The sequence below is a fragment of the Ranitomeya variabilis genome, chromosome 5, assembly GCF_051348905.1.
Source record: "Ranitomeya variabilis isolate aRanVar5 chromosome 5, aRanVar5.hap1, whole genome shotgun sequence".
Lineage (NCBI taxonomy): Eukaryota > Metazoa > Chordata > Amphibia > Anura > Dendrobatidae > Ranitomeya > Ranitomeya variabilis.
This window is the reverse complement of record NC_135236.1, coordinates 410,700,187-410,721,034: the sequence shown is the minus strand read 5'-3', so window position 1 is coordinate 410,721,034 and position 20,848 is coordinate 410,700,187. Positions and strand designations below refer to the sequence as shown.

The following is a 20,848-nucleotide window of genomic DNA, read 5'->3' as shown; positions in this document are numbered from 1 at the left end:
AAACTCAGCCAACGGCAAGAATGTCACCCAATCGTCCTGATCAGCAGAGACAAAACACCTCAAATAAGCCTCCAAAGTCTGATTGGTTCGCTCCGTCTGTCCATTAGTCTGAGGATGGAAAGCAGACGAAAACGACAAATCAATGCCCATCCTACTACAAAAGGATCGCCAGAACCTGGAAACGAACTGGGATCCTCTGTCTGACACAATATTCTCAGGGATGCCGTGCAAACGAACCACGTTCTGGAAAAACACAGGAACCAGATCGGAAGAGGAAGGCAGCTTAGGCAAAGGAACCAAATGGACCATCTTGGAGAAGCGATCACATATCACCCAGATAACGGACATGCCCTGAGATAGCGGAAGATCAGAAATGAAATCCATGGAGATATGTGTCCAAGGTCTCTTCGGGACAGGCAAGGGCAAGAGCAAACCGCTGGCACGAGAACAGCAAGGCTTAGCTCGAGCACAAGTCCCACAGGACTGCACAAATGACCGCACATCCCTTGACAAGGAAGGCCACCAAAAGGACCTGGCCACCAGATCTCTGGTGCCAAAAATTCCCGGGTGACCTGCCAACACCGAGGAATGAACCTCGGAAATGACTCTGCTGGTCCACTTATCCGGGACAAACAGTCTGTCAGGTGGACAAGACTCAGGCCTATCAGCCTGAAATCTCTGCAACACACGTCGCAGATCCGGAGAAATAGCTGACAAGATAACTCCATCTTTAAGAATACCAACAGGATCAGCGACTCCAGGAGCATCAGGCACAAAGCTCCTAGAAAGAGCATCGGCCTTCACATTCTTTGAACCTGGTAAATACGAGACAACAAAATCAAAGCGGGAGAAAAACAATGACCAGCGGGCCTGTCTCGGATTAAGGCGTTTAGCAGACTCGAGATACATCAGATTTTTGTGATCAGTCAAGACCACCACACGATGCTTAGCACCCTCGAGCCAATGACGCCACTCCTCAAATGCCCATTTCATGGCCAACAACTCCCGATTGCCCACATCATAATTTCGCTCGGCAGGCGAAAACTTCCTAGAGAAAAAGGCACAAGGTTTCATAACAGAGCAACCAGGGCCTCTCTGCGACAAAACGGCCCCTGCCCCAATCTCCGAAGCATCCACCTCAACCTGAAAGGGAAGTGAGACGTCAGGCTGGCACAAAACCGGCGCCGAAGTAAACCGGCGTTTCAACTCCTGGAAAGCCTCCACGGCAGCAGGAGCCCAGTTAGCTACATCGGAGCCCTTCTTGGTCATATCCGTCAAAGGTTTCACAATGCTAGAAAAATTAGCGATAAAACGACGGTAGAAGTTAGCGAAGCCCAAGAACTTCTGAAGACTCTTAACTGACGAGGGCTGAGTCCAATCAAGAATAGCTCGGACCTTGACTGGGTCCATCTCCACAGCAGAAGGGGAAAAAATGAACCCCAAAAAGGGAACCTTCTGTACACCAAAGAGACACTTTGAGCCCTTGACAAACAAAGAATTTTCACGCAAAATTTTAAAGACCAACCTGACCTGCTCCACATGCGAATCCCAATTATCAGAAAAAACCAAAATATCATCCAGATAAACAATCAAAAATTTATCCAGATACTTCCGGAAAATGTCATGCATAAAGGACTGAAAAACTGAAGGCGCATTGGAGTGCCCAAAAGGCATCACCAAGTACTCAAAATGACCTTCGGGCGTATTGAATGCGGTTTTCCATTCATCACCTTGCTTAATGCGCACAAGGTTGTACGCACCACGAAGGTCTATCTTGGTGAACCACTTGGCACCCTTAATCCGGGCAAACAAGTCAGACAACAGCGGTAAAGGATACTGAAATTTGACAGTGATCTTATTTAAAAGCCGATAATCAATACAAGGTCTCAAAGATCCGTCCTTTTTTGCCACAAAAAAGAATCCCGCACCAAGAGGGGAAGAAGACGGACGAATATGTCCTTTCTCCAGAGACTCCTTGATATATGAACGCATAGCGGTATGTTCAGGTACCGACAGATTAAACAGTCTTCCCTTAGGAAATTTACTGCCTGGGATCAAATCTATAGCACAGTCACAGTCCCTATGAGGAGGCAGTGCACTGGACTCAGACTCACTGAAGACATCCTGATAATCAGACAAATACTCCGGAACTTCCGAAGGCGTAGAAGAAGCAATAGACAGGCAGGGAATCCCCATGAATACCACGACAGCCCCAACTTGAGACTGACATAGCCTTCCAGTCCAGGACTGAATTATGGGTCTGTAACCATGGCAGCCCTAAAACAACCAAATCATGCATTTTATGTAAAACCAGGAAACGTATCACCTCGCGGTGTTCAGGAGTCATGCACATGGTAACCTGTGTCCAATACTGCGGTTTATTTGCTGCCAATGGTGTAGCATCAATACCCCTAAGAGGAATAGGATTTTCTAATGGTTCAAGAGTAAAACCACAGCGCTTAGCAAATGAGAGATCCATGAGACTCAGGGCAGCACCTGAATCTACAAACGCCATGACAGGATAAGATGACAGTGAGCAAATCAAAGTTACAGACAGAATAAATTTAGGTTGCAAATTACCAACGGTGACAGGACTAACAACCTTAGCTATACGTTTAGAGCATGCTGAGATAACATGTGTAGAATCACCACAGTAGTAGCACAAGCCATTCCGGCGTCTATGAATTTTCCGCTCATTTCTAGTCAGGATTCTATCACATTGCATTAAATCAGGTGTCTGTTCAGACAACACCATGAGGGAATTTGCGGTTTTTCTATCACATTGCACCGAATTAGGTGTCTGTTCAGACAACACCATGAGGGAATTTGCGGTTTTGCGCTCCCGCAACCGCCGGTCAATTTGAATAGCCAGTGCCATAGTATCATTCAGACCTGTGGGAATGGGAAAACCCACCATAACATTCTTAATGGCTTCAGAAAGGCCATTTCTAAAATTAGCGGCCAGTGCACACTCGTTCCAATGTGTCAGCATGGACCATTTCCGAAATTTTTGGCAGTACACTTCAGCCTCGTCCTGCCCCTGAGACATAGACAGCAAGGCCTTTTCTGCCTGAATCTCAAGATTGGGTTCCTCATAAAGTAAACCGAGCGCCAGAAAAAACGCATCAAGATCAGCCAATGCCGGATCTCCTGGCGCCAGCGAAAAAGCCCAATCCTGAGGGTCGCCCCGTAAGAACGAAATAACAATCTTTACTTGCTGAGCAGAATCTCCAGATGAACAGGGTCTCAGGGACAAAAACAATTTACAATTATTCACGAAATTCCTAAACTTAAACCTGTCTCCGGAAAACAGTTCAGGAATCGGTATTTTAGGTTCTGACCTAGGATTTCTGATAACATAGTCTTGTATGCCCTGCACACGAGTAGCCAGCTGGTCCACACTTGTAATCAAGGTCTGGACATTCATGTCTGCAGCAAGCATAGCCACTCTGAGGTAAAGGGGAAGAAGAGAAAAAAAAAAAAAAAAAAAACTCAGAATCTTCTTTCTTATAATCCCTCTTCTGCAATGCATTAAACATTTAATACTGGCCTGGCAAACTGTTATGACCCCAATGGCGAGGGTCTCAGAGGAACGTGGAAGTCTGCAGAATACAAAAATCCAGCTCATAGGGCAGTGGTAACTGGGTTGACCATATATCTACTCCTAACGCCAACACTAGAAGTAGCCGGGGATCATTCCTACGTTGATTCTAGATGACACGCGCCAGCCGGAGAATCTAGCTACCCCTAGTAGAGGAAAACAAAGACCTTTCTTGCCTCCAGAGAAGGGGACCCCAAAGCTGGATAGAAGCCCCCCACAAATAATGACGGTTAGGTAAGAGGAAATGACAAACACAGAAATGAACCAGGTTTAGCACAGAGAGGCCCGCTTACTGATAGCAGAATAAAGAAAGGTATCTTATATGGTCAACAAAAACCCTATCAAAATCCACACTGGAAATTCAAGAACCCCCGAACCGTCTAACGGTCCGGGGGGAGAACACCAGCCCCCTAGAGCTTCCAGCAAAGGTCAGGATATAGATTTGGAACAAGCTGGACAAAAATACAAAAACAAAACAAATAGCAAAAAGCAAAAGGCAGACTTAGCTGATATAACTGGAACCAGGATCAGTAGACAAGAGCACAGCAGACTAGCTCTGATAACTACGTTGCCAGGCATTGAACTGAAGGTCCAGGGAGCTTATATAGCAACACCCCTAACTAACGACCCAGGTGCGGATAAAAGGAATGACAGAAAAACCAGAGTCAAAAAACTAGTAACCACTAGAGGGAGCAAAAAGCAAATTCACAACAGTATGGATCCAAAAAAGAGAAAAGCACTACTGTAGGGCATGCACACTACACCAAAAAGAATTAAATAAATAAAAAAAATAATAATCTTTATTGGCACACAATTGCAAATGTGATATAAAACATAATTAAAAACATGTAGGTACAACCACTCAAAAACCCCTGCAAAATATGAAGTGCAAGAGGATGCAATTGGTATATAACAACCCTATAACAATAAAGCAATATAGCTCATGATAAATATTATTAATTGCACCCTGGAGTCTATATAGTTGATGGATACAATAATGTATGGAAATGAGTTGGGAAAAAGTCCCTAATATGACTCATAAGACCCAAATGACCCGAATGAGCATCTGAAATATCAATTGTGCAAATCCAGCATGAAAACCCCCCTGCAGTTGGGATACCATAAAGGCCCCCGAACTTAAGCTATGATGAGAGAGCTGTGAATAGTGGACAAATAAGGCATGGGCTAGTGAAAGGATTAGGCACCCATCAAATAAAAGGAAAAAAGCCACCTGCAAAATAGCCAAGTGTATCAAAACGAGTCACTCACAGCAATACTACCAGGGTTGGATCATGCAAACAAGAGAATCAAAGCAGATGGGGACATGAGTGGAGGACCTGGACATGGCCCCACGTGTATCGCTGTAACCAGTACGGCTTCGTCTGGGGAAGTGCTGCAATTATGACCAAAGGGGTATAAATACCTTTAGAGCCCGTGCTTAATGGCACGCCGATGTTGGACGGTGATCAGCCGGCAGAGACGGAAATGAGCACCCGGAAACATGGGGAACTAAGGGAGGGCAGACGTCTCTGCCCAAAAGATGAAAGAGCGCATACGCGAAATGGAACGCAGTGTGCGCATGCTGGAACGCATGTTAAGAATGCAAAAACAATAAAGCGCATGCGCAGCTCACGGGAGGCAAAGAAAAAAGGAAGAAAAAGAGCCAGTAAATACAGCAAGGAAAAGGACATGGGGAGTGTGTAAAAAGATGTGCAGTGCCTTGTGAAAGTATTCGGCTCCCTGGAACTTTTCAACCTTTTCTCACATATCATGCTTCAAACATAACAGATACCAAATGTAAATTTTTCGTAAAGAATCAACAACAAGTGAAACACAATTGTGAAGTTAAACGAAATTTATTGGTTATTTTAAATTTTTGTGGAATCTGGTGTAGGCTATTTGAATCTGGTGCAGGAATTGATCAATAATTGCAAAACATATTATACAAGTGCATTCCAGGGACCAATGCCAGTTAGCATGTTGTGCTAATTGGAGCTAATTCCTGCTAAGAAAAAAGGAAAAAATAGGGCACAACCTGCAGTGGCCTATGAAACCAAGTGCTAATTAGTATGCAATGCACATGAAAAGTAGTACCTGCCGAGAGAAACAAAAGATATGTAGGGCAAAAAACTACTAGTAAGATAGGTGTCAAGTTCCTTACCCCAGCTAGTGTCTGTGTGAAGGGTTAAACCACCAGGGTTAACGTGGAGGAAAGAAGGTTACAGCACTCCGGTATAGAGGAGGAGTGTGCAATGTGCCATGCAGAGCCAGAGACGCCCTGGCCGGTGGCGTTCCCGGATGCTCAGAAGGAGTATGGCCGACACTGTAAACAGCGTGTGACGTCACTGAACTAGGCTACGGAGCCTGGCTGGGGCCAAAAACCAATGTGTTTCAAAGGTAAAAATCGTCTTTCTTCATCAGGGGTTTTAGCACGGTACCTTCCTTTATTTATTTATCAGTACGTTTATCCTGACAGGGTAAGCACAACCTCTGTCTTGGTATCAGCAGCTCCCATATTCTGTCTTTTGGTTAGCGCCAATGTACTTTTATCTATATATGGATACCAGAAAAGTTAAAACTGAATAAATGTGAAGGAAATAATAATAATAATACTACAATGAAATAGAAATTAAAATGAAAAAATTAGGAAATAATAATTATAAAATAAGAAAAATAAAAAAAGGGGGAATGTATGGATCCGGGAAATATTTTTGAGTTGGAGTCAGCAGGAAGTGGAAAGGGCTTGGATGTGTGGCTTAAAGGAGAGATCAGAGTCAAGGGTTACCCTGAGGCAGCGAGATCGTGGGACTGGGCAGAGTGAGCAGCTATTGACTTTGATGGGTAGGTTTTTTGGGGGAGCTGAGTGAGATGGGGAAAGATGACAAATTCTGTTTTCTCCATGTTAAGTTTTAGAAATTGAGCAGAGAAGTAGGTTGACATAGAGGACAGACATTGTGGGATTCTGGTTATTAAGGAGGTGATATCGGATCCAGATAGGTAGATGTGTGTATCATCAGCATAAAGATGATATTGAAAGTAGTGGGACACTAGGATCTGTTTAAGGCCAAAGGTCTAGATGTAGAAGAGCAGCGGTACTAGAACTGAACCTTGGGGGATACTGACGGATTAGGGTGAGATGAAGAGGTGGTGTCAGCGGTGAGACGCTAAATGTCCAGTCTGTTTGGTATGAAGAGATCCAAGATAGGGCCAAATCTGTGAAGCCAATAGATGAAAGAATCTGTAGTAAGAGGTAATAGTGCACTTTGTCAAAAGCAGAGGACAGGTTCAGGAGGACAGAGCAATGTTGCTTGGATCTGGTTGTTAGGAGTTTACAGGTGACTTTAGTCAGGGCAGTAAATTATGATGTTGTCAAGATATATCAGGGTCCCTTAAAATTTCATATCTCCCAGGCATTTTTCCATCAGGCGCTGGAATGTTCTTGGTGCATATGTCAGCCTAAAAGGGATCAGGTTAAATTCAAATAGGTCCATAGGGAGGACAAAGGCAGTCTTTGGCCGATTCTCAGCAGCCACTGGAACCTGCCAGAAGCCACTGGCTAGATTGAGAGAGGAGAAGTACTTGGCCTTCCCCAAAGCAGACAAGGGTTCCTCGATCCTGGGTAAGGGGTAGGAGTCTCGCACAGTGCAAGCAATTAGCCGTCGGTAGTCCACACAGACCCTCAGTGTACCATCTCTCTTCTGAAGTAACACAATGGGTGCATCCCAGGGGCTTTGGATTTTGCGTATCACTCCATCACGCAGCATGTACAACAGCAGTTCTTTCACTTCTTGGTACATCTGAGGTGTGATTTGCCAATACATCTCTTGAATGTGGGCAGTGGTTCTGTGGGGATCTCGTGCTGTATGGCCTGGGTGCACCCAAAATCATCTTTGTGTTGTGCAAACATTCCTCGGTATTGCCGCAACAACTGTTCAACCTACTCTACTTCCTACGGGGAGAAATTAGCCTCCATTTCTTCTAAGAGGTTGTGGCCGGCTTGTGGATCACTTCTGTCCTTTCGACCATCGATTGACACTGATGAGGTGCACGGGTCTCCCTTCACAGGCATTAATTCTATAGCATCGGCCTTGGTGAGATCTAACAGCACCAGCCCTCCATACCCATGATGGGCCTTCTTAGTGATGTGGGCTATCACTTCCTGCAGAGCATTTACATAATAGGCTACAGTCTCGCCTTTCCCTTGTACCCCCATGTCCTCTAAAATTCTAATCACTTCATCCACAGTGTTACAGTCCCTCAGTTGGCGGTACATGACCATCTGTCATGCCTCTCTATCAAGGGTCAAAAGGACTAACTCTGCCTGTGTGACAGGGGTCATGGGGTACAGACGCAGAATGCTTCTCAGTCTCTCTACTCAATCCCACAGTAATAAATTGCTTCCCATGAATTTCGGAAGGTTGCTGAAATTAGCCCCAGGGGCATATTTAACCTGACGGGCTCGATCACTGACTGATCCGCCATCTCTACGATATAATGTTGCATGCTGCTGACTACAGCAAATGAAATGCAGGTGTTTGGATGCAGCAGGCAGAGGAACACAAGGCGAAAACAATCAATGAGTTATTTATTTCCTCAGATATGGCAGGAAATTGCAATAGCTATGCCAATAGTTAACAAGATACAACAGGGGTATCACAGTTAAATTATAGAATACAGAGCATATTAAAATTTACTTTAAATGTTGGGAGAAACTTCTTGAGGGTTAGGCAGTATTTGGTCAGTATTTTACATCAGTATTTGTAAGCCAAAACCAGGAGTGGAACAAATAGAGGAAAAGTATAATAGAAACATATGCACCACTTCTGCATTTATCACCCACTCCTGGTTTTGGCTTACAAATACTTATGTAAAATACTAACCAAATACTGCTAGTGTGACGGCAGCCTTATGCTTCTGTGCAAGCTACTCCCGTAAAAATGACCCTAGCGGGAGCCTCCATTTCTTAATGACAGGCAGTATGTCCTCCTGACAAAGTCTACCAAAGCATGTTTGGCCTCATTTGCTTCAATTGACCCCCTCCCGTACCCTGTAGGTGCTGAAAGCGATGGCCTGGCTCACTTGTGTCTCATATTCACCCTGCAAGCATCCTCTTCCAGGCAGAGACTCCTCATGGATCTTCTTCAGTGCTTGACTGATGTAGTGTGTTTTGCAGATCTGAGGGAAAGAGGGCTTGGCTCTGGTTCTTGACCGGATTCGTATTGACTCTCGGTCTTGACTGGCACAGGTCTGGTATTTGGGTCTTGACTGGCATAGTCAGGACTCTAGGTCTTGACTAGTCGGGACTCTAGGTCTCATTTTGTGCCGCTGGGGTCCAATTTGTAACCTGACAGCATTTTGCTGGCACACGCTTCTCATTCAGGCTTGTCTCCCTATCTGCAGTGTCTCCTCTTGAGCACGTCTGGACTGCTCTCCCCTGGCTCTAAAACCTGCTCTGATTTGGTGCACAGACTTTTTATATTGAGGAACTCCATTATCAATGTCACCTGACTAGGTGTTACATCCAAACTCATCCCTCCTGTAACTCTTCCTCTTCCGGTTAGTTCCACATGGTCCCGTCTGAATGGTAGGTGGCAGCCTTTCGCGCCAATCATACACAGGGCTGGGGTTTTCCTGGAGTATTGTCACCACCTCTTACATTTAAATAAAGTTCTTATATTGAGGCTGTTACAGTCATCCAACATGGAGGAAATCGAAACTCATATGCACCAGAATTAACTTCCTTATACAGAACAACTGACCACAGTCAGAGAACTGACCTACCCCAGCTGATGATTAGTAGAATAAAGACATCAAAATTCTTTACCATGTATAACAGAATAGGAAGATCGACCAGGTACAACAGAGCATCAGCATTGAAGGACTATTTTTCATCTCTCCTTTTGTGCAAAAAACAAATAGGACACTTCGTAGAGTATGTTAAAAGAGCTAAAATTTGATAACCAATAATAGAGGGGTGAGAACAATCCTGCTATCCTCTATTCCCTCAATAGTTTATCTTCTAAATATTAAAAAGGTGGCAATAAAGACAAAGTACCAATAAGAGCCACCTTTGGTCAATAATTTTAGCTAGCAAATAAAAGTCAAACTAATGGAGTACAGCACAGAGCAAACACCTTAACAGCATCCAGGAACAATATGGAGAGGCCCTCCCTACATCTAAACTGCTGTAGACTATACAGCAATCTTCATACATTTAAATATATGAGCTAAACCCCTCATGATTCAAATATCAACCAAAACATTGGCCATTTTCCCTTGCAAGGTTCCACATATGTTGGCGTGTCAGTAAAATACGAATTTACCCATTTACTCATTTGCAATTGGTGTGTAGTGGTTTTATCTCTGCCACTGAACACCTGCACACAGCCAAGAGTGACAACTATTTCTTCCATTAAGTTTGCTAATAAAGCCTCCAACCTTCCACATTCATCATAGTTATCCTGTCCTCCTGTCCACAGAATAGAAGTACATTGCCTATCTTATTTTTACTACAGGATACATTCTTGGCCTGAGGCTCAATCCACTTCTGTTTGAAGGTGGTGGTTGCTTTGAGAACATAATTATTATCCGCTTTCAGTCTGTTATTCTTTACTTGTTTCTCATTTTGTGTAAATAATTTCCCCTGTTGAGAAGTCTAGGAGCCTTGGTTAATTTGAATAAAACAAACAAACCACATTTTGGTCAATATGGTTGTAAAGGGGTTGTCCAGCCTTAGGCTACAAGTCTGCAGTCAATCTATGCAGACTTGTGAATCCTCACATCACACTGTGGGGATTCTCCATTGCCAGGAGCAGTCAGTCATGCGACTGCTAGTATGTCTTTTGGATACTTCAAGACACATTCCAACTAGACTGTTTCTGGCCAATCTTAGAATCCTCACAGCAGAAAGTATGCATGATGTGAGGATTCACAAGTCTGCAGTCTTCGAGAGTGACTGCAGACTTGTAGTCTGAGGCTGGAAAACCCCTTTAAGACTCTAACACATCAAATAAAGTTACAGGTGATGAATGACCTGAAATTCCACTTGATTCCACATGACCCTCCTCTGCTGTCTGTTCTATTTAAAAAAAAAACAGAACAGAAACCAGACAGTCCTCTTTATTGTAAATGGGGCCCTTCTGCTTTCATTTGCATCCATTATGTAGGAAATCTGTATTCTACATAAATTGCATTTCTTTGTTCTTAGAACAAAGTGGATTCTGATTCTGCAGCTAGGAATGGGCATGCAAACAAAGATCCTAGAAAAGCCAAAATGTGCAACATTTTTAATCAAAATCAATTTAAAAAATGAGTTTTAACCCAAAATACAAATTCAAGTAAAAAAAAAGTTCCCAAATTTGTCCATCCCTTTTAATGATGTTTCAATATTTATGACTTTGTATTTCAGAGGAAAACAAAAACAGTTAAAAGAACTAAGAAAGTGCCTGAGGAATTACCCTCAGACATGAAGTACATGAACATCAATCCTCGTCTTGCAAGCTTCATTAACAGGTAAGTGTAAAAGGGTTGTTCACTTTCAGAAAATTTAGGCCCCTCGGTGCAGTTTGTTGTATAAAACAAACAGGGTTGTATTCACCATACCTAGGTCCAATGCTGAGTTGTCCACTGCTGCTCCAGCACTGCCTGCGGTTCTGAAATCATACAGTATCTTTGCCCATGTAGACAGAACAGTCCTCTCAGAGTCACTGAGCTCCGGTATATGCTGCTGACATGATGTCAGTGTTAGCAGGTTACTGGGATGCAACAAGCAGACAAGGACAATGCGGAAGCAACCAACTTAACTTTTTATTCTCTGGGTGTGAATCTAGGAGAAGGGTGATTTCAACAAGTGGTTCAGCGATATCGGTAATTACAGAGTACAATATTCAATATATATTAATGTCACAGTTGTTATAACTCTTGCAGAGGGATTTCACTACGTTACGTACATCACGTTTCTTATGAGAGCAATGTCCACAGTCCTAAGGGTACCCTTATAATGATCCCCTTTATATAATAGGCCCTCACAGGGGTCTCCAGTTATTCCCACTAGGCCGCAAGTCCTTTTGACAAAGTCAGTCAATGCTCTCTGTACCTCTCGCACTTTGGACGATCCCCACCTTGCCTGTTGCACCAACCCCGACTGACCCCTGTACAGTATGTCAGTGTCGGAAGTAACGGCCCTACTCACTCATGCCTCTTGTTCACCACAGTGGATGTCCACCTCCTCAGGTCTTAACAGGCATAGTCTGGCTCATGGATCTTAACCGGTGCAGGGATACGCCTCAGGTCTTGCCCGGAGTAGTGTGGGTCGCGGGTCTGGGACCCATCCAAAGGCGCGTGATGGACTTGTACTAGTGACTCGGCCACAGCGTCCCTCTCAGCCCACAACCTGCTGGTCTCCTCATTGGTGCCAAACTCCTTCCCGCCTTGTCACTCCGGTCTTTTATATCGTAGAGCTGTGTTACTGAAGTCACCTGATCTGGTGCTGTAACAATTATAGGGGATAATTCAGGAGACTCTTTGCGTGGAACAAGACAACAGGACACAGTTTTATAAGTGGTAAAGTTTATATTATCACACGGTGATTCAAACAGGTGCAGAGAGAAACTCAAGTCCACAACACTTGGTGCAAATAATAAACGCAGCTTAGCAGTCAATAGGAAACTTCAGAGGTAGATGCAAACAAACAGAAAGTCTATGAAGCACAGTTATTCTTGAGGAAACTTGACACGAATAGATCCCTGACTTAGTCCAGACACAGATAGATATGCTATAAGGCAGTTCAAATCATATCTTAGCTCAACCAGGGAGGCCTGGTTAATAGTCTCAGGTTTTGCAGAGCAGCAAACAGCTTACATGTCCAGCAAATGCAGATGGAAGTAACACGAGCAGCAGATGAAGGAGGATTACTGAACACTGGTGTATGCAGCAGGAACTCAGAGCAGAGTGGCAGGATCTCCAACACAGGTTCACAGGAGCAGGTGCAGGTGCAAGGCCAGGGAGTAATCAGGAGCTGGATGCAAAGCAGAATAATCTAGCACAGACTGAAGGCTGGGGTGGAGTTTTATAGCAGGAAGACAAGTGCACATGAGACCAAAGACGCTATCTTGGAAAAGGGCAGTAATGCACAAAAGGTAAAAAATGTTCAGAGTCCTGACATGTGCTCTCTTTGGACCTGTCCTCTCTGCAACACTTTCTCTTTCTTCCCATTCAGCAGGGTTTTGCCTGAGCAGTAGATTGCAGTGTCTAATCACAAATGGTGGACACTGCTGGAGAATCTCATCTTTTATTTTACAGTCTTACTGTCATGGGTGTCTCAGATGCAACAGACTGTCGCTCTGCATCTGGCTGCAAAAGTTCTCTGCGTTTGGCACTACAGACGCCTCCTTAATCCTTCTGACTCTTGGACCCAGTGGCAACCTCCCACCGGCTCTAGGGGTTTATACATCCCCAGTCTGCTGCAGAGTGTCGAAGACGATATTCACACTTTTCCCTTGTGAAGACTTGGAGCTATAGCTGTAGGCTAACTTACTCTCTGGAGCTGTTTGAGGACGTTTTTCTTACCTCTCTGAGTCTGCTCAAGCTAAGTTCATTCCCCTTGTCTGTCTACCTTTTTGTCATTAGTTTACAGTGGGGATTGACCAGTGTTAGGGCGTACAAAATGCATGTGTTCTTATCTTAGTTGGCTGACGCCAAATTGTATATTGGAGGATTACAGCCAGAGAAATCACAAGACATAGACAGTGAGTCGTGTCTCAAATGAATTCTGCTTTATTGGTTGAAATGTACAGCAATTTATAGGGAAAAATAAGAGGCTTTGCCACACATTACCTCATTGCCTTATCTCATAATTATTGCTAATAATCATTGCTGACGTCTGTTGCCTACATGTCATTATCTACATTACTCTAACGGTTAATTAGTTAGGACAAGCTGACATCTGTCTTGCACATAATCTTCAAAGTAAATTAATATGGTCAGCAATAAAGTTTATTAATGGAAGAATCATTAGGGTTTTTCCATTTACGTAGCATGTCGATCTTTGATCGACATGAAGTGACTGGTACAACATGGTACGAGCGTACTAGAGGCCATTCCAACCTTATTCAGTTTCTGTGATTCTTACATATATTCAGCAAAGCGTCCATTTTGTCTGCAGGCATCTATTGTGGATATCTTCAAATCAAATACATATTCTTAACATTCAACCCCTCCCCCTCCCTATCCAGGGCCTAGCTCTAGGGATATACAGGGCTTAGGTTCCTGCTCGGCATTTGGTGAGGAACCTATTTAGGGACGGTAGGGCAGGTAGGGTGTTATCAGATCTGCCTAGGGGTCTCCACTCCCCCCTTCGCTAGTGCTGGGGCTTCCTTCCTCTCATCCCTTCGTGTTGCACTTAGTCTTCCCATACTGTGCGTAATACTTACATTAGTTGTGCAGCCAATAGCACAGACAGCGGCAGGTACTCAGCGCTGCTCCTGGGAACAATGAGTATGGCACAGTTTGTTTTTTATAGCAAACTGAACCTTGGGACTGGGATTTTATGAAAGGGGGCAACCCCTTTAATGTTCTTATCTTTCTATTGCACTCATCTGTTTAGTGCTGCTCCATGCACACAAGGCGGGTATTTATTATTTATTAATATGTGGTACATACAATTTTCCTTTAAATGAATTAGTATATATACATTTCTGTAATACATTTTAAAATATCTTTATTGGAAAATATAACTATTATATATTCTTTGTTTTTACACCAGCCTGAACAAAAATAAAAAAGGGGTTTCTTCTCAAGCTGAAAAGAAGACAGATGTATTGCCAAAAGAAGACAAGCTGCATAAAGAGAAGTTTGCAGTGCTGCCAGATATTGGTGCCCCTAGCTTTGTGAAGAATGGTGGAGAAGTCCATAACCAGAAGTTAAATCAGGGCATCTATGATGAGGATCCATTCATGAACCCATTTGAGGACTACAAATATGTTGCTCCTACTTTGCTTTATGAGCTTGGGAAGCTTTTGCATTTCTTCTCACAGTATGAGATTGTCTTCCCACAAGGTGTGGTGAATGTGTTAAACTACAGCTGGCAAGAGCTTATTGAAGGAGCAGTGTACCCCAAAAAGCAGTGGCAATTACTGGCCTCCAAGAAGGGGGCAGATAAGAGTGCACGATTCAGTGCAGAGGAGAATGACTACAAAACGCCTGGCAATCTGGAGGGTGTAGACAATATCAAGAGTAAAAAAAATAAAGCCAACACTACACTGATGGAGGGTACCAAGGATAAAGTGGGACAAGAACTAAGCCATACTAAGCCAGCAGGAAACAAATGTACGTTTATTAGCTGTAACTATTAGCACAATAGACCACAGTTTCCCCTTGTGGGGGATCAACAGGAGGAGGGAACTGCTTGATGCAAGAACCCCTCTGGTTCCGAGAGTTAAGGGTTTGATTGCTAAGTGCTCCAGAACGGTAGTCATGACCGAGATGCTGTCCAGTTGCACTCTGGCACTTTACAGAGGTGTCCCAATGCCAATGTGCTGTAGGGTGTGGGGTGCATCACACTCACTTGTAGGCCAAAGGCCTCTGCTGCCTCCAGGCTTCCATCTTCAGGAGCTGCCGCACACAATTCAGGGGACGTCAAGTTTATAACAAGCAATGTTTACTAGTCAGTCCAAGTTCATCAGATGATGACAAAGGGGTATAGGGCACAGCATTTCATGTTTCTTCCTTCCTTAGTACAGTGCCTCTTAAGCCCTGACACCCATTTGTCCTGGACTATCCCCAAGTCCACTGACTGTCAGCCTCAGGGGTTTCTTGTCCACTTTAACAGCCATCACCTTCTGTCTATGAGGGTCCCTGTCAATCTTACACTGTACGGCAAAGGACAAGGTGTGTCCGGCAGTCCCTATGCAAGACCTTGGGCTCCAGATGTGACAGGAGCGACTGCTCGGGATCCCAGTAAGACCTCCCACTTCCTGAAACAAATGGCACATGCTGGCCCTAGCAGCCCACTGCACCTGAACACTGCACTTCTCTAACCACACCTAACTCTCACATTACCAAGAAGTGCCCCCCTTTTTATCAACACTAGTTCCCACCCACTGAGCTAGTTCTATCATCAACTATTTCCTATATTATATACTAAACCTATTGTTCCTATCCTGAGTCCTATACTGTTGCTAAACCATTTACTATATAAACCATACTTATGCTATTCTAAGCTGATCCTACACTAATCCTTCACTTTACTACTCACATTATACCTCAACACTTTACAAGACTTACATGCTGTACATTAGCATAATACATTACATCACTATTACATATAAAATTGCATGACCGCATTTTCACAGCGCGTTCATTGTCTTCAGGGGGAGGAACAGGGTAAGACAGTCCACATCCCTACAGATAGACACTGGTAATGTTAAAGTCAGTGTTTCTTCAGAAAATGACCTATTGTTCAAATAGCGTTTTTGTGTTACATGAACATGAATTTTGTAAAAATTGTCCTTATCAGAGACCGGATTGCAATGAAAGGTAAAACTGCTATCCATAGCTGATAACACAGCATTCACCAATCACAGTAGGTGATGTCACCGCTGACCCTGCTTTTCCTCCCGTCACAGTGACCTTTGCACATGCTCATTAGATGCTTCATTATAAAAGATAAGGTCAGAGCCTATTCATTCTTGAAATAACATGAAGTTAGTATAAAAAAGCCATAGTGTTAAGTGTGAAAATTGCAAGATTTCCAATTTTTATATTTATTAAAGACTTTGATATGGTAAAAATACCATTGCCATTTAAAAAATTGTTTTAAATAGTACCTTTCACCAGTTTGAGCATGGTAAACTGGCCACATCATAGAATAGAATAGTTTTATTTTTTAATTTCTCCTCCCCGTTGCGAAGGTATTAGCTTGAAAAATTTAGGTTATACTTTATGTTATAATTCAACTGGATGTTTCCAGAGATTTGTCTCTGGGGGCGTGTACTTCTGTCCCTGCATGAAGTTGACCAATCATAAGCAGGCAGTATTAAGCAAGCTAGAAAAGCCCTCTTCTCCTAACTATGAAGCTGAGCTGACTTACAGTATGTATCATTGCAAAGTTATCCGGATCTCATCTTTCTGCAGTCAGTGTGGGAGAAGAGTGAGGGCTGACAGCACTATAAGTTTAGATCTGGAATTGTTTGTAATACATAATTCTGCAGCTTCAGTCTAGAGATACAGCTGAGCTGAGTTATGTATCATTGCAAACAGTTACAGGTCTCATCTCACAGTACTGTCAGTTCTGACCCTTCCCCCACACTGACTGCCATGACATGAAATCTGGAAGTGTTTGTAATAGTAATGATACAAACTTCAGCTTAGCTGTATCTCTACTCAGTAGCTGCATAAATCAGTTAGAAGATGGGGGCATGTTCTTTTCTCCCATGCATGACACTGACTGCTTATGATTGGTGTTGTGAATTCCGTTCTCGGGCTCCCTCCTGTGGTCATGAGTGGTACTTTGTGAGTTCTGTTCATGGGCTCCCTCTGGTGGCTTTTAGTGTTACGGCTGGTCTGTAGCTGGACTCCAGCTGCCTCGTTTCCTGCTAGGCTTGCTGCCTATTTAACTCCATCTGAACCTTTACTTGTTGCCTGCTGTTGTTGTATTCAGTACTGGTTCAGATCTCTCTGGGACTTCCCTTGTGACCTGTCTCCTCGTGGAGAAGCTAAGTTCATGCTAGTCAATTTTTGCTCAGTTCTATTTGAAAATGTTTCTCAGTATGTTATGAGTTCAGTCCAGCTTGCTGATATGCTATTTGATTGCTAGCTGGAAGCTCTGGGGTGCGGAGTTGCGCCCCTCACATCGTGAGTCTGTGTGGGGGTCCTTTTGTATTCTCTGCGTGGATAACTTTTGTAGTATTTTATACTGACCGCACAGATTCCTTGCTATCTTCTGACTATTTAGTTATTAGCGGGCCTCATTTGCTAAAACCTATTTTCATTTCTATGTTTGTTTTCCCCTTAAACTCACCGTTATTATTTGTGGGGGGCTGCCTACACTTTGGGGAAAATTTCTCTGAGGCAAGTGAGGCTTTGTTTCTCTCTAGGGGTAGCTAGTTTCTCAGGCTGTAAACGAGGCGTCTAGGCCGAGTTAGGAACGCTCCACGGCTGCCTATAGTGTGTGTTGATAGGATCAGGATTACGGTCAGTAAAGTTCCCACATTCCCAGAGCTTGTCCTTATTTTTGGGTTTACTTATCAGGTCAGTTCATGTGTTCTAACCACCAGGATCATAACAGTACAGCAGGCCCGTAAAGTGTTAATGCATCGCAAAAGAGTGATAAGAGAAGCTCTGAGGTTTTTTTTTTCCTCTGCAGTGTGTTTAGCCTCTCTCCTCCCCTTAATCTCTGGGTGGTTCAGGACTCAGCTGCAGATATGGACGTTCAAGGTCTGTCCTCTTGTGTGGATCAGCTCGCTGCAAGGATACAAAGCATTCAGGATTATGTAGTTCGCAGTCCTATGTCAGAACCTAAAATACCAATTCCTGAGCTGTTCTCTGGAGATAGATCTAGGTTTTTGAATTTCAAAAATAATTGCAAATTGTTTCTTTCTCTGAGACCTCATTCCTCTGGTGACCCTGCTCAGCAAGTTAAAATTATTATTTCTTTGTTACGTGGTGACCCTCAAGATTGGGCATTCTCCCTGGCGCCAGGAGATCCTGCATTGCTAAATGTGGATGCGTTTTTTCTGGCTCTTGGATTGCTTTATGAGGAACCTAATCTAGTAGACCAGGCAGAAAAGATTTTGCTGGCTCTCTCTCAGGGTCAGGATGAAGCAGAGGTTTACTGTCAGAAGTTTAGGAAGTGGTCTGTGCTCACTCAATGGAATGAGTGTGCCCTGGCAGCGATTTTCAGAAAGGGTCTTTCTGAAGCCCTTAAGGATGTTATGGTGGGGTTCCCCACGCCTGCGGGTCTGAATGAGTCAATGTCTTTGGCCATTCAGATTGATCGGCGTTTGCGGGAGCGCAAACCTGTGCACCATCTGGCGGTGTTTTCTGAACAGAAGCCTGAGTCTATGCAATGTGACAGGATTCTGACCAGAATTGAATGGCAAAATCACAGACGTCAGAATGGGTTGTGCTTTTACTGTGGTGACTCCACTCATGTTATCTCTGATTGTTCTAAGCGCACAAGGAGGTTCGCTAAGTCTGTCACCATTGGTACTGTACAGCCTAAATTCATTTTGTCTGTTACTTTGATTTGCTCTCTGTCATCCTACTCTGTTATGGCTTTTGTGGATTCAGGCGCTGCCCTGAATTTGATGGATTTGTCATTTGCCAGGCGCTGTGGTTTTATCTTGGAGCCATTGCAATTCCCTATTCCACTAAAGGGAATTGATGCTACGCCATTGGCCAAGAATAAGCCTCAGTACTGGACTCAAGTGACTATGTGCATGACTCCTGCACATCAGGAGGTTATTCGCTTTCTGGTGTTACATAATTTGCATGATGTTGTCGTGTTGGGTCTGCCATGGCTGCAGGTTCATAATCCAGTCCTGGATTGGAAAGCAATGTCTGTGTCAAGTTGGGGTTGTCAAGGGGTACATGGCGATGTTCCTTTGGTGTCAATTGCTTCTTCTACTCCTTCTGAAGTCCCTGAATTTTTGTCGGATTACCAGGATGTATTTGATGAGCCCAAATCCAGTGCCCTACCTCCTCATAGGGATTGTGATTGTGCCATAAATTTGATTCCTGGTAGTAAGTTCCCTAAGGGTCGACTTTTTAATTTATCTGTACCAGAACATACCGCTATGCAGAGCTATATAAAGGAGTCTTTGGAGAAAGGGCATATTCGTCCGTCCTCGTCACCTTTGGGTGCAGGGTTCTTTTTTGTGGCCAAGAAGGATGGTTCTCTGAGACCCTGTATAGATTATCGCCTTCTAAATAAAATCACGGTCAAATTTCAGTACCCTTTGCCTCTGCTGTCCGATCTGTTTGCTCGGATTAGGGGGGCTAGTTGGTTCACCAAGATAGATCTTCGATGAGCTTATAATATTGTGCGTATAAAGCAGGGCGATGAATGGAAGACAGCATTTAATACGCCCGAAGGTCATTTTTAGTACTTGGTGATGCCTTTTGGGCTTTCTAATGCCCCTTCCGTGTTTCAGTCCTTCATGCACGACATCTTCCGAGAGTATCTGGATAGATTCATGATTGTGTAAATGGATGATATTTTGGTCTTTTCTGATGATTGGGAGTCTCATGTGAAGCAGGTCAGGATGGTGTTTCAGGTCCTGCGTGCCAATGCCTTGTTTGTGAAGGGCTCTAAATGTCTCTTTGGAGTCCAGAAGGTTTCCTTTTTGGGCTTTATTTTTTCCCCTTCTACTATCGAGATGGATCCAGTTAAAGTCCAGGCCATCTATGACTGGACTCAACCTACATCGGTGAAGAGCCTTCAGAAGTTCTTGGGCTTTGCTAATTTTTACCGTCGCTTTATCACTAATTTTTCTAGTGTGGTTAAGCCTTTGACGGATTTGACTAGAAAGGGTGCTGATGTGACTAATTGGTCTTCTGCGGCCGTTGAGGCCTTTCAGGAGCTGAAACGTCGGTTTTCTTCGGCTCCTGTCTTGCGTCAGCCTGATGTTTCTCTTCCCTTTCAGGTCGAGGTTGATGCTTCTAAGATTGGAGCAGGGGCTGTCTTGTCACAGAGAAGCTCCGATGGCTCGGTGATGAGACCATGTGCTTTCTTTTCTAGAAAGTTTTCGCCTGCCGAGCGGAATTATGATGTTGGTAATCGGGAGTTGTTGGCAATGAAATGGGCATTCGAGGAGCGGCGACATTGGCTTGAGGGAGCCAAGCATCGCGTGGTGGTCTTGACGGATCACAAGAATTTGATTTATCTCGAGTCTGCCAAGCGGTTAAATCCTAGACAAGCTCGATGGTCGCTGTTTTTCTCCCGTTTTGATTTTGTGGTTTCATACCTTCCGGGCTCAAAGAATGTGAAGGCTGATGCCCTTTCTAGGAGTTTTGTGCCTGACTCTCTGGGGGTTTCTGAACCGGCTGGTATCCTCAGAGAGGGGGTGATCTTGTCTGCCACCTCCCCTGATTTGCAGCGGGTGCTGCAGGAATTTCAGGCCGATAGATCTGACCGTTGTCCACCGGAGAGGCTGTTTGTCCCGGATAGATGGACCAGTAGAGTTATTTCCGAGGTTCATTCTTCGGTGTTAGCGGGTCATCCTGGGATCTTTGGTACCAGGGATTTGG

At 44.0% G+C, this 20,848-nt stretch overlaps 1 protein-coding gene across 1 annotated transcript in view; it reads left to right on the top strand.

Moving 5' to 3' along the window:
- The window catches only part of LOC143776123 (uncharacterized), a 152,089-nt gene that overhangs the window by 74,435 nt on the left and 56,806 nt on the right, over nucleotides 1–20,848 (top strand). The window contains exons 3-4 of the mRNA XM_077265151.1: nucleotides 11,010–11,113; nucleotides 14,364–14,926. Coding sequence (XP_077121266.1) covers nucleotides 11,010–11,113; nucleotides 14,364–14,926 — 667 coding nt within the window. The remainder of the gene's footprint in view (nucleotides 1–11,009; nucleotides 11,114–14,363; nucleotides 14,927–20,848) is intronic.